The sequence below is a fragment of the Gadus chalcogrammus genome, chromosome 15 (genome assembly GCF_026213295.1).
Source record: "Gadus chalcogrammus isolate NIFS_2021 chromosome 15, NIFS_Gcha_1.0, whole genome shotgun sequence".
NCBI lineage: Eukaryota > Metazoa > Chordata > Actinopteri > Gadiformes > Gadidae > Gadus > Gadus chalcogrammus.
This window is the reverse complement of record NC_079426.1, coordinates 7397656-7410164: the sequence shown is the minus strand read 5'-3', so window position 1 is coordinate 7410164 and position 12509 is coordinate 7397656. Positions and strand designations below refer to the sequence as shown.

The 12509-nt window shown below is 42.7% G+C and overlaps 1 protein-coding gene across 1 annotated transcript; it reads right to left on the bottom strand.

The window, feature by feature from the left end:
• Nucleotides 1-4254: 4254 nt before the first annotated feature.
• Nucleotides 4255-10075, bottom strand: LOC130404762 (DELTA-thalatoxin-Avl1b-like). Its single transcript, XM_056609653.1, has 4 exons — nucleotides 9902-10075; nucleotides 6049-6081; nucleotides 5811-5885; nucleotides 4255-5447 (listed from the first exon to the last, which is right to left on the bottom strand). The coding sequence occupies exons 2-4, from the start codon at nucleotides 6066-6068 to the stop codon at nucleotides 5009-5011; spliced, it is 534 nt and encodes a 177-aa protein (XP_056465628.1). The 5' UTR covers nucleotides 6069-6081; nucleotides 9902-10075; the 3' UTR covers nucleotides 4255-5008.
• Between the last annotated feature and the right edge of the window lie 2434 nt (nucleotides 10076-12509).

Here is a 12509-nt window from a genome sequence, read left to right as displayed (position 1 = left end):
GCGCTGAGCTCCCGCCCCCCTTGGTTTGTGGCTATGTGCGGGAATTACACTTGTTCTTGTGGCCTTGAGCATCTGGGTCTCTCGAACACCTTGACCGCTCGTATCTCTAGAATTGACACATGATGAATGGCCTCCTGTATGAGCTGGTCGCCTCCATAGTCTCCGGATCCCTCCTTAGCGTGGAAAAAGAAGCCTCTTTTAATTGGCAAGGGCATATGTGGCCTGTTGGTATGAATGTGTGAATTTTGTTACACTCCACAATCGACCCCTTACTGACTTTACAGGGGGGAGTGGCAGGTAGGTTGATATGTCCGTCTGCACAAGCATGTCTGTCTGGGGTCTACCTCAATGAAGTGCCGAAGCCCAGGCTGGGATTCGGCACACTTCGGCACACTGCTAGCATGATTTGAAATTAGCTTCTCTTCGGAGTTCCGTTTAACTCCTCCCCCACCCTTCAGGACTCCCTGCCCCCACCCCTCGACACAGAGCCGTGCACGAGCGCTGCTGCTGCTTACGGCTTACTTAAACGGCAACCATTGCGTCACTTTTCAGGCCATTCAACTCCCTCAGCTGTCGTCATCGCTGAAAAGCGAATCCAATATTTATTCTCGTTTTTCCTCGAGCATTCTCCAACTTTTTTTTTGTTGCTGCCTTTTCATTTTCTGTCTTTCTTTTTCTTGCCTTTTTAAAAGGATGAACCGGGGCAAGTAACGGTGGCAGTGGTAACTTCTGTTTTTTTTCTTCCATCGTGTTAACGTTGTAGGCTCACTAGGTCTAGTCCACTGTCATGAACTACTATGACAACAACGCTTTCTTTGCCCTCCGTGAACGCGCTCAGGTCGGCTCAGGCTCGTACACAGAGGGGAGAGAACGCGCAGGCTTGTGATTGGTTCTTTAGATTCGGGCACAGTGTCTCCAATTGGTAAGCATTTTAACAGGTTTATAGCAGATACAGAATTCTTTTTTTTTTTCGCTTCTTTTTCATTGCCCATAAGTTATTTATTGCTGTCAGGATGTAAAAAACAATTTCAACAACATATTAAAAAGTGCATATCACTGGATCCCGTACAATATGCCTTTAAGGGGAGATTTTTCTGGCCATCTGAGGGGCTATGGTCAGGGGGGGGGGTCATAAACACATTGCCTGTCTAGCCCTTTGAGACTGGACCTGTGATTAAGGGCTATACAAATAAAATGTGATGGGGGGGCGGGGGCGGGGGCAGAGCTCTCCCCAGGATGGGTGGAGGGGTTCCTGGTCTGACCTCGGCTAGGGAGGGGGAGGAACCAGCTGAGACCATCCACTACGCCCGCCCTTCATCAGCAGATTGTTAGGAGACCAGCAGATTGAGGGAGGGAAAAAAAAAAGGTTTGCCAAGATCTTACCCTTTTTAGTGTTTAAAAAAAACAAGGACGAAGCGACGATGAGGAAGGAAGCGAGGTGGAGCTGAAGAGTTGTGCTCTGAACGGGTACAAGTCAACTTGTGCTGGACCTCTCACCAACCTGAGGTTTTATACACAGGTATACTATACACAGGTATATACAGGTAATAAAGACCTGGTGATGCCCACCTTATCTCCCACCCATCGCTGCCTCTCATTGGCCTAGCTTTAGTATCGCTCCTCCTACCTCAACTTTCCTCACCTTTCAGCTGGTTCGGTGATATTAATAAATAAATCACTTGGTACTTACGATTTAATCATTAATTACATCCTGCATGAAATCTTTGTATTCTTCCTGGGAACTTCTTATCTTTTTTTGCAACCTTTGTTACAATCTTCGTTTCAACCCAAGAAGTTCTTTGTTCTGGTGCATTCTGCATACATGAGATGAATACATTTGTCAACTGTGCAAACCAAATGACTTTGCTTTGATTGTGGTGAAACCAAACCAGTGCCTCCGTCCTTCAGCACACACTTGCACCTCAAAGTTCAGGAGACGCATAAAAAGGATAAAACCTTCAAAAATTTAAAAACAATTACACTTTCTTACAAACACTTACTCCCCGAGTAGTTGACCGGCAACGCGGCTATTCAACCGTTTTGTTCAGGATTTACGCCAGCAGTGGGCAGTACGTGTAAAAGGCCATCATATTTGATGTGGTTGAAACTACAGGGGGTCTTCACACAGAGCAAACCTTCTCTTGGTTGTCACTGACTTCAACCCTCAGCATGGCCGTGCCAGTGTTGGATCGCAACATGGTTTTTCTTGTGTTGTTAGCTGCAGCCTTGCCCCATGTCATGGACAAAGCGAGAATCATGTCCGTAGTACATGAGGAGGTAGAGATCGTGGTCGCGCTTGATCTTGCTTTTAAAGAGGCCAATAGAAAAAAAGTTCTTATACAAGTTACGGTTAAAGGGCACAGAGAACAGGACAGCCCTATGGGACAGCCAGCTTGAGTTGGTTGTTTTGGCAGCTTTTGTGTCGTTGGCCATTTGACAGGTCGTGAAGACGACCACCGTGCCGCTGGTCTTGACGAATGTGGCAAAGCTATTGTTTCCCGGTTTCCCATATTTCCCCGATAATTATTTTCCATTATCGGGAAAATAAGTCCCGACAGGGCGAACAGGACACCGACGCGTAGCGAAGGGGTCTTGCTTCGCCCTGAAGGGGCTTCTTTTGCGACTTTCTATACATTACCCCGCTTGTTACACGGCTACTTGCCAAAACGAAGAAATAACTTCCCATGGTGTGTCTTTTTACAATTTATTTGTTACCAGCATTCGAGTGTTGATCAGCAGAGAAATAGTCCTCCAAAGATGTTGACGTCGCTTAGCAACCGAAGACGCTGGGGTTAAAAAGTTACCGGACTGCTTGAGGAATGATACCAAAGACTTCATTAGTGGCAAAAGTCCTTTGCTTTCCTTGTGACATAATTCACACATTCATACCAACAAGCCACATATGCCCTTACCAATAAAAGAGGCTTCTTTCTCATCTTAGGGAGGGCTCATACAGGAAGCCATTCATCATGTGTCAATTCTAGAGATACGAGCAGTCAAGATGTTCGAGAGACCCAGAAGCTCAAGGCCACAAAAACAAGTGTAATTCCCGCACAAAGCCACAAGAGGTCAGCACCAAGCCACAAACCAAGTTGCAATGCCAACACCTAGCCGCAAGGGATCAGCAGAGTACACATACGGATATCCAGGAGGCGGGAATTCAGAGCCATGCTTAGCACATAACTGAGCCCACGCCTGCCCAGTATTAAAGTCACAACACATAGCCCAGGGGGCCAGAACGCTCCAGGTAACGCATCCTTCAGATGCCCTACTAAGTGTATCTCCACGCGTGCCTATACAATTCCCCTCCTTTTGCTTCATAGAGAATAGACTAAACCTTTACCAAATAAAGTGAGTTAAAAGCAATCCTGATTCGAGTACCTTTTCTAAAGAACACGGCATCCTTGACAGCGTTGAATTATTGAATTATGAAATATAATTCACCGCCGGAAGTTGTGAAGAGCCCATGCAAGTGAACGGAGCGTTTCACGGCATTGAGAAGACCCGTGTAATAATCCATAACAATTCAACTCGATTATTTTTAATCTTTTTACAAGTGGTGGGTACAAAACTAATCTCGACGAAATCTGGTGGGGACGTGTCCCCAGCGTCCCCAGCATAATCAACGCCTATGGAGCCAACCTCAACACATCATCACGCAGCACATCTGAAACTTTATTTACTTTTTAAGATAACTAGCTTGTATGATGCCGATTAAAACATCGATTTCACAATTGGATTAGTATTTTTAACTGACGGGGCTAGCGACAATGTCTGTGTGTGCGATTACGGCTCGTTCTTTGAGTGGATGATTAAGACGGGCCCGTCTGTGGTGTGACAGGAGAAGGAGGATACTTTTCAACTCGGACAGTCGAAGGTACTGCATTTGGTCTTTATTTGATGCACAATGCTAATATCCTTGGCAATTGAGGTTGTGTTCCTCCCTTTACAGAAATGATTTTTGCCCTTTTCGCCCGTTCAGCCATCCTCGTGAGCAAAGTTAACTGCCAGACTTTTAATACCTGTTTGCTTACAATTCCATTCAAAAACATTGGTGGACACGCTGCAGTGATTGCATTGATTTGATTTAAATGCCGTGACGCGACTCGGGGGACAGAACATTACGTTACAGGACCTAGGGGACAAATCTTTTTATAAATGAACGAAGGGACTCGATAGTGGTATCGATAAGCCCAAACGTTAATGATTTTCGGGTTTTGAAAAAAGTGCCTTGACAGAACCGGGTTTCGATCCCCATCCCTACTTGGTACCCCAACGGAGGAGTACCGAAAATAGGAGGCTCAGCGTGGCTCAGCGCAGCTCAGCATGGCTCAGCGTGCTTATTTTGGGGACCCTGCCCAAGTTTTCGAGGAGAAAGCGCCAATATAATCGAACCGCACCGAACCGTACCGCACTGCTCGGTGGAAACGAGGCATTAGATACGTGTAATGAATGACGCAACACTTAATTATCATGGTCAAGGCTTTAATGAATGACGACCATCTGATTGATATAGTTTAGTCTACAGGGGGTATTCACACAGGGCCATCCTTCTTCTCTTTGTTGTCACCAGGGCTGGGCGATTTGGCCTAAAAAATGTATCTCAGATTTTTTCCAACTAAACCCGTTTTATAAGTTTGGATTGTATTTGAAGAATAACAATGATTAACAAAAGCAAAATAAATAACACACATCTCCTACTCTGCTGTATGCTTCAGTTTGGTTGCCACAGACTTTAGGCAATCTCTACATACTCACTTTTATCAGCGCATTCTGCCATGTTGATATTTTACTTTTTCTAAAGAGGAGGGGGCGTTGCTATGGACCACGGGACCCTGGGAGAAGGAAGTGGTGGCGCTACTGTAAATACCGGATTAAATCACTGCACTTGATGAAAAATAAAAAAGTTCAATTTTATCTTTATTTAATTTTTATAGATTTTTATTTAAAAAAATCGTCCTAGACCATCCATTCGAATTATGATTAAAAATTGATTAACCGCCCTGCTCTATATTTCAGTGACTTCAACCCTCAGCAAGGCCGTGCTGGTGTCGGACATGCTGGCTTGGACCATAACATGGTCTTTCCCTTTAGTTAGGCTGCTGCCGCCCCCTTGGGCACGGACAAAATCACCATAGTGTACTACATCATTGTAGTACATACGGGAGTAGAGCTCTTGGCAGCACTTAGTGTGGATATTCATGAGGCCAATGGCAAACCAGTTTGTATAACTGTTATAGTTAAAGGGCACAGAGTACATGACGGCCAGCTTGAGTTCAATATTACGGGTGTTGCTCTGCGCTTCGGCTTTCACCAGGTCGTAGGTAAGGACGCCCACCGCGCCGGTGGCCGTGCCGGTGAACTTGACGAATGTAGCCATGCTGCGGGATTTCGGTTCCAGGTTGAGGGCCAGGGGGACACTGCAACACCCTCTTTCGATGTACAACCTGAAGATAGGAATAACTATTAATAACTATATAACCTATTGTCCCCAAATTGAACACCCTGATGGGGTAAGAAAACATGAACTATGATAGCATAAGTATGGTTTAATAAATTTGCTTTATAGACGCTTTGACGCTTTATCCAAAAGGAATTCAAATGAGTTTTAGAAACCTGTCATTAAGGCGCAGGTAGGGGTTAGGGGGCATCTTGGTCGAAGATGCCAACTAAGGACATGGGTAATTGAACCCAGCACCTTTATGGCTGGGATCCATGCCCCATTACTCTCCTGTCCCTAAAATATATAATCTGAGGGTTGTACTCCCTGTTTGTGTGTCTGGCAATAATTGAACAAATGACGGGCTTACTGTGGGTTAGTGAGGGTGACGGTATCACAGGAGTTTACTAACTCCACGTAGCAGCCACGGACAAGGCCTTCTAGCCTGGATGAAACAGAGCAGTTGGTTAGGCTCCATTCTCTTTAATCTTCGAGTAAATTTCTTCTTCAAAGGGGATCGCTCAAACATCAGCAGAAGGATCTGCTGAAAATGAGACGGTTGTACTTCCTGTGTGTTCTGCATTTAAATGAACCAATGGTGGACTTACTGTGGGTAGATGCCAGCCATGGTCCCTGCTTTGCTGTTGGAAACAAAGCAGTTAGGCTCCAATCACTTCAATCACAAACTTCTCATAAACTTCTAGGTCATCATTAAAACCTCTTGCACTGTGATTCTGAAATGTTAAGTAAACACAGTAAGCAGTGTAATATCCCCTCTTGGCTTCCAAGCCCTCTCTCTGGTTGTTTAAGGAGTTGTTGTAACACCACTCGCCTTAAGTCGAGCCGTAAGGAAACGCTCCCACTCTAATCAATGAGAGCTGCTACATTGTACATTGGAAACATTTTAGTTTGGAAGGATAGAGAGAGAGAGAGAGAGAGAGAGAGAGAGAGAGAGAGAGAGAGAGAGAGAGAGAGAGAGAGAGAGAGAGAGAGAGAGAGAGAGAGAGAGAGAGAGAGAGAGAGAGAGAGAGAGAGAGAGAGAGAGAGAGAGAGAGAGAGAGAGAGAGAGACATGAAAGCCCTTGGTCATGATTAGAATATAGCAGGCTAACAGTCTATCGGTTAGTTTAAAGTCCTGCCAGTGACAAATCTGGACAGCTTTGTCAAGAAGCAGAAACTGAATTGCCAAGGCCATGCTTAAAAATATTTTTGTTTGCAGTAACAACCCCCCCCCCCTCCCAAAAAACAAAAGGGGTCGATAGGTAGGACTATATTTAACTTTTCAAGATTCAAAGTAAAAAAATATTTTGGTCATGGTGATTACATAGGTATGAATTTAAACAAATTTGCATATCGTGACGACACTGCGCACCGTGTTATTTAAAAAAAGTAATAAGTTAAAGTTACTAGTTACTTCTCCAGAAAAGTAGCTAAATTAGTTACTCAGTTACAAATTCTAAAAGTAGCTAGTTGCTGTGGAAAATAACTATTGCCTCACTTTCAAGTACCTTTTAAAATTCTCAAATGTGTCAAAGAATTTGGACCCGACCACCTTTAACGGAACTTAAAATACATCCGTGTTCAATTATTCTCTTTTGGATTATTTGGGCTCGCCATTCCTGTTTCTCACTGTTGACCCCTGACTCGATACGTGCTTTCGAATATGTGTGAATAACACCTGCCAAACTCTACCTCTGATTTGCTTACCGCAAGTTTACAACCGGCAAGTCGGTCGGGCTAAAAGGGTAAGAAAATAATATTTGGGTCGGTCCTAAATTTACAGTATCGGTCCGGTTACGGCAAACAGAAATATTTTTAAGGATGGCCTAAAAGCGTGGATACACCAAATATGTGTCAAAGACATAACATCAGCATGCATTAAGAGTATATCACGCCTGACCACCTTGCATATTAAAGGTAACTACAATCTTCAAGGAAAAATAACGTGAATAATTGAAGACGTACTGATGTACCAACCGAAAGTAATAGAGTGCAGTTATGTTTGAATCCAAAACTAACGAAGGATACTTTGACAATTAGAATATTTACTCTTTTATTTACTCTTTAAGTTCCCCTACAGGCAATAAGTTTTGTATTGGACTCAAGATCATAGGAGTCCATTTTGATGTTTATATAAGCATTTAAGTCTTTACACGCTTAATGTCATATTGAAGACATTGGTCCATAGATGATAGGTGCTAAAGGATTTTTGTCTAAGTGAAAATACCTAGGCAATCTAGGGTTTTTTACAAAGTGGAAGATAGTCGTCGATCTATCCAAATAAAGTCATAGGTTCTTGAGGCAAATCTGTTCAGCATGAGGATATGCATGTATCAACAAAGTTTTATCGCACAACGTCAAAGCAGTTATGAGATATGTTTGTTCAAAGTTTGCATTTTTGGACTTTTGCTATAGCATCACCTTTGGGCCAATCAGTGCAATATTTGCTCTCTGTTGATCTTGAGTCAGCCTCTAGAGCTGTAGGAAGTTTCATAAAAAGCGTGCGAGCGGTTTAGGCTGTGTGTGTCAAACGTGGCGGAATAATGTGTGTGTGTGCGTGTGCGTGTGCGTGTGCGCGCGCGTGCGTTATAGTTAAGGTCAAGTGCCTCGTTCTGTTGCTATCCGTTTTGCATTTATTATTGACTGTCAATAATGAATCGTCTTCTGATTAGAAATAAACCTGTATTCCGTGTGTGATCTGTCCGTAGCTGAATCTGGCAGGCTACTTTGCTGTTTTTACATAAAGCATGTTGGTGTTAAACATGTCTGTTGTAGTGTAAACCATTCTACAACTGGTGGAAAATGTTGCTGGCCACATTAATACGAAAACCATGAAGGTTGTGCAGCATTTATTATGACGTCATATATTGACTTTCTCTCAGCACCCCCGACTCGAACTGACTTTCCGCGTCCCTGAATGCAGCAATCTGTGTTGATATTAATGCTTGTTCCTATGGGCTATATCTTCGTGGATGACCGTGAAATCGCGGTAGTCTATAGTAGCCTATTAGTTATTATCTCGTAGTAGCCTAGGCTACAATTGAATGCATCTTCTTTGTATAATAAGCCAAGCTCAGTCTGTTGCTAATGATATCGAAATATTGTTGAAAACTTAAAACAATTAAACAGAATTCTGAAATAGTCGTTCTCATGTTATATGAGCACAACTAAACTATGTGGGAAATATTCGATTCCTGACCACTTTTACAGTCTATAGGCCTTGGATCTATAGAGTGACGCACAGCCATGTATGCAGAGGTGTCAAGTAACTAAGTAAAAATACTTTGTTACCTTACTTAAGTAGACATTTTGGGTATCTATACTTTACAGGAGTAATTATTTTTCAGCCTACTTTTTACTTCTACTTCTTACATTTGCACGCACTTATCTATACTTTCTACTCCTTACTTTTTAAAAATGGCCTCGTTACTCCAATTTAATTTCGGCTTGTTTTTATTCCGCCGGCGTAACATTAATATTATAGTCATTAGATTGTCTTTAGAAAAATGTTTTTTTGGGGGAAGTGGGGCAGTGTGCTATAGAGGTGTGCTGTGTGTGTCACTAATTCACGGATGGGATAAATGCAGAGAACAAATTCCTTGTATGTATGAGCATACTTGGCAAAAAAAGCTGATTGTAATTCTATAGGCCCCTGTGGCACGGCCTACGCTTTTGTCCTTAATGGCATTTTTTTTCCCCTTGCATTACTTTTACTTTAATACTTTAAGTAGTTTTGAAACCAGTACTTTTATACTTTTACCTAAGTAAAAAGCTTGAGTTGATCCTTCAACTTCTACAGAAGTATTTTTAAACGCTAGTATCTATACTTCTACTTGAGTAATGAATGTGAATACTTTTGACACCTCTGCATGTATGGTGTGTAATGGAGATTCCAAAGCGCTCTTCTTTGGTTAGTACGAAGAGACGTGTTTTTCCGGACCACACTGGCGGTCTCTTTTTTATGTAAACGCAAGACGCTCCGCGGTACAGGAGGGGGTGCGGGGTTAGAGGTGTTGCTGGGTTGTCTTCAACAGATACAATGACGCAGCGATATCAACATGAACAGTTTTAACTGGAGAAACGGTGAAATCCGCGAGCTGCTGACCATCATGGGAGAGAAGGTGATACAGTCGTATTTAACAAAGACGTGGAGAGATGGTGCGATATATACGAGAAAGACGCAGAGGAACGTTCATTCGTGCCAAGTCACGACCGAACCGGCTTGGCAGTGTAAAAAGGCCTGGAGCGGTCGCGGATAGGTCCGTCCTATGCACCGAAACTTTTTGCAACGCAACAAAATATTTAAAGCGCATCAAGCTATTATGCACAGATAATATAACAGTATATTAGTCAGTCATCTATATTAGGTTAAACAAGGATTTGATAACGTTTGACCACCCACAATTGGTCTGGCCAATCAACAACTGGAATCCTGGCACCGCGTCTGTTGCAGAGATCTTACCTTTTTCAGTGTTTTAAAAAGAAAGAGACGATGAGGAAGGCAGCGAGGTGGGCCTGAAGAGTGGTGCTCTGAACGGGAACCAGTCAACTTGGGCTGGACCACTCACCAACCTGAGGTTTTATTCACTCAGGGAATCAAGACCGGGCCTAGCCTCATTATCGCTCCTCCTCTGATGTTCTCAGCCTATGAGCTAGTCATGTGATCGGATTGGCGCATAAACTTATGACTTACAGAGCAAGGTACGTGTTATTACTCTGTTTTCTGGGAATAATTGACGCAAGCAGAAACCAGAAAACAAGCCGTTTTTTCGTTTTTTCGTTTTGACAAGAAAACGAAAATCTAAATTTCAGTTCGTTTATTCGTTTTTTGGTTCTTACTGAGCGAAACGAATTTACCACTCAATATCTGGTTTCCGCCGGTGGGCGGGTCCTCTTATTGGCTAGCGTGCTTCATTGCCCTGTGCTCTTCATAATAAAAGTTCTTCCGTTTGATAATGTCGACAAAAATATTACTGTATTATAGACACTAGCAGACACAGAGGACCACACCACCCACAGTCAAGACTGACACTGCTTCAAATAACAATAATAGTATTCATAATCATTTGAAAATGAGAACTTATGAAGTTATGATGACTTCATTCTCCATTCTCCTGCAGGGGATTGATAAAGTTCTATCTATGTAACAGAAGGAAACACTTACTCATACTCCATCAAATATTCATACTCATACTTTGCACACTTTACCACAGCATTGGCCTACTGAATGCCACAGATATATTTTTAAGCATTGGACTGAATACCACATAAATATAATGTATGTTTTGCACGTTTGCAACGTTTAAAAGTTCAGGGAAAAGTATACCTCTACTGGTGTTGCTTAGGCCAATATCCTTTTGAGGCAGTGTTGTTTCTGAATATTAGTGTTAAGGGCCAATAATGCCTACTATCACTACATAATTAATCGTTAAATCAACATCGTTCAACATTTTGAACGGGATGTGGGCAGGACGTCCTGCCCACATCCCGTTCAAAATGTTGAACGATGTTGATTTAACGAGGCAGGGTTATTTGAAACAATTTATTAAATAAATATTTGCGAGAGGTCATTCCATCTCCTGAGTTTGCTTCCTAATTATGTCTAGTGTACACCCCTACTGTCCACAAGTACCCCCCCCCCCCCCTTCCCCATATGGATTTGGATCATTGTTGCCACGTCCCAGTGGTGGTGGTATCATATATATGAAAGAGGGCATTCTATTATGATCAATTAGGAGGCCAAATCCCTAAAGGAAGTGATGCAATAGGTGACAACATTTAAGCAAGCTGTACCTTGGCGTCTCTTATATATCAAAGGGGGTCTCAAAGGACGCATAGACGCTTTAACCTGTGGCTCCAGCCATACAGGAAATGACTCAGCAAGTGCTCCATCTCGTTGCACCTCAACCAGCGGCTCGCTCGCTCGCTGAAGTTCTTCCCAGACCTACACCCTAGCCATCCTACATGCATATCTGAGAATCAGGGCTCTCTTTAACAATAACAAAAAGTTATGAGAAAAATACACGTTAACTTTTTGTTATCTCATAAGCGGCGTGGTGCCGGCTCCTTTTGACCTTTTGACCCCAGACTTCTGGGGGAATAGCTGAATCAATTCATTAGTCAATCAGAAGTATGTAAATATCTTCCCGGTGGCGTAAGAGGGTGAACAAGGTGTCCGTCAGCATCTACGCTTCCAGGCGATTGCAACGGTGCCACACATGAGCATATTCAAACATGTTTAATGGTAGTAATTAGCTGTCGAAATTGGAGGCCTTATTCAATAATGAGCAGCTATTGATTTGCTTCCCGATAGAAATATGTGAACAATTACATGTTATTTAGCATCTACACGTTGAGCTGAGTCCAATGACACCAAGCATGACACTCTAGCAAATGGTAACATGTATATGACATGGTACACCTATGGTCTGGGGCATGATCTCGGTGTGGCAAGAGGGCGAGCTTGATCTCATTGGACTCAGCTTAACGTGTAGATGCTAAATAAGATGTAATTTGACAAAAATCCCCATCGGGAAGCAAATCGACAAAAATATTACTGTATATAGACACTAGCAGACACAGAGGACCACACCACCCACAGTCAAGACTGACACGGCTTCAAATAACAATAATAGTATTCATAATCATTTGAAAATGAGAATTTATGAAGTTATGATGACTTCAGTGCAGTTGATGTTTAGCCACAGTTAATACATGCAGAGCAGACCTGCGATCGCTGGCTGCTGATTTCCTCACAGCCTGAGAGCTATGAGGAATACAAGTGATCACAACACATTTCTGACAGCTGAAAATTGCGCATTTGTTGACCTTTATCCATTTAAAGTAAACAAATATTTTTTTCTTGTTGAAAGATATTTTATATTGTTTTCATATTATTATTTACTGATGGTGTTTACAGAATGCGAGTGCGTGTTATATTGAAAGCGAGGCTGGGTGTGCCTATGAATATAGGCTACAGTGAGTTTTTTAAGGTGCTGTACAAGCAAATCATATTGTCTACTCTGTACAGTGACAGGGAGTGTAAAGTAACCTACTTCATTCAATATCGA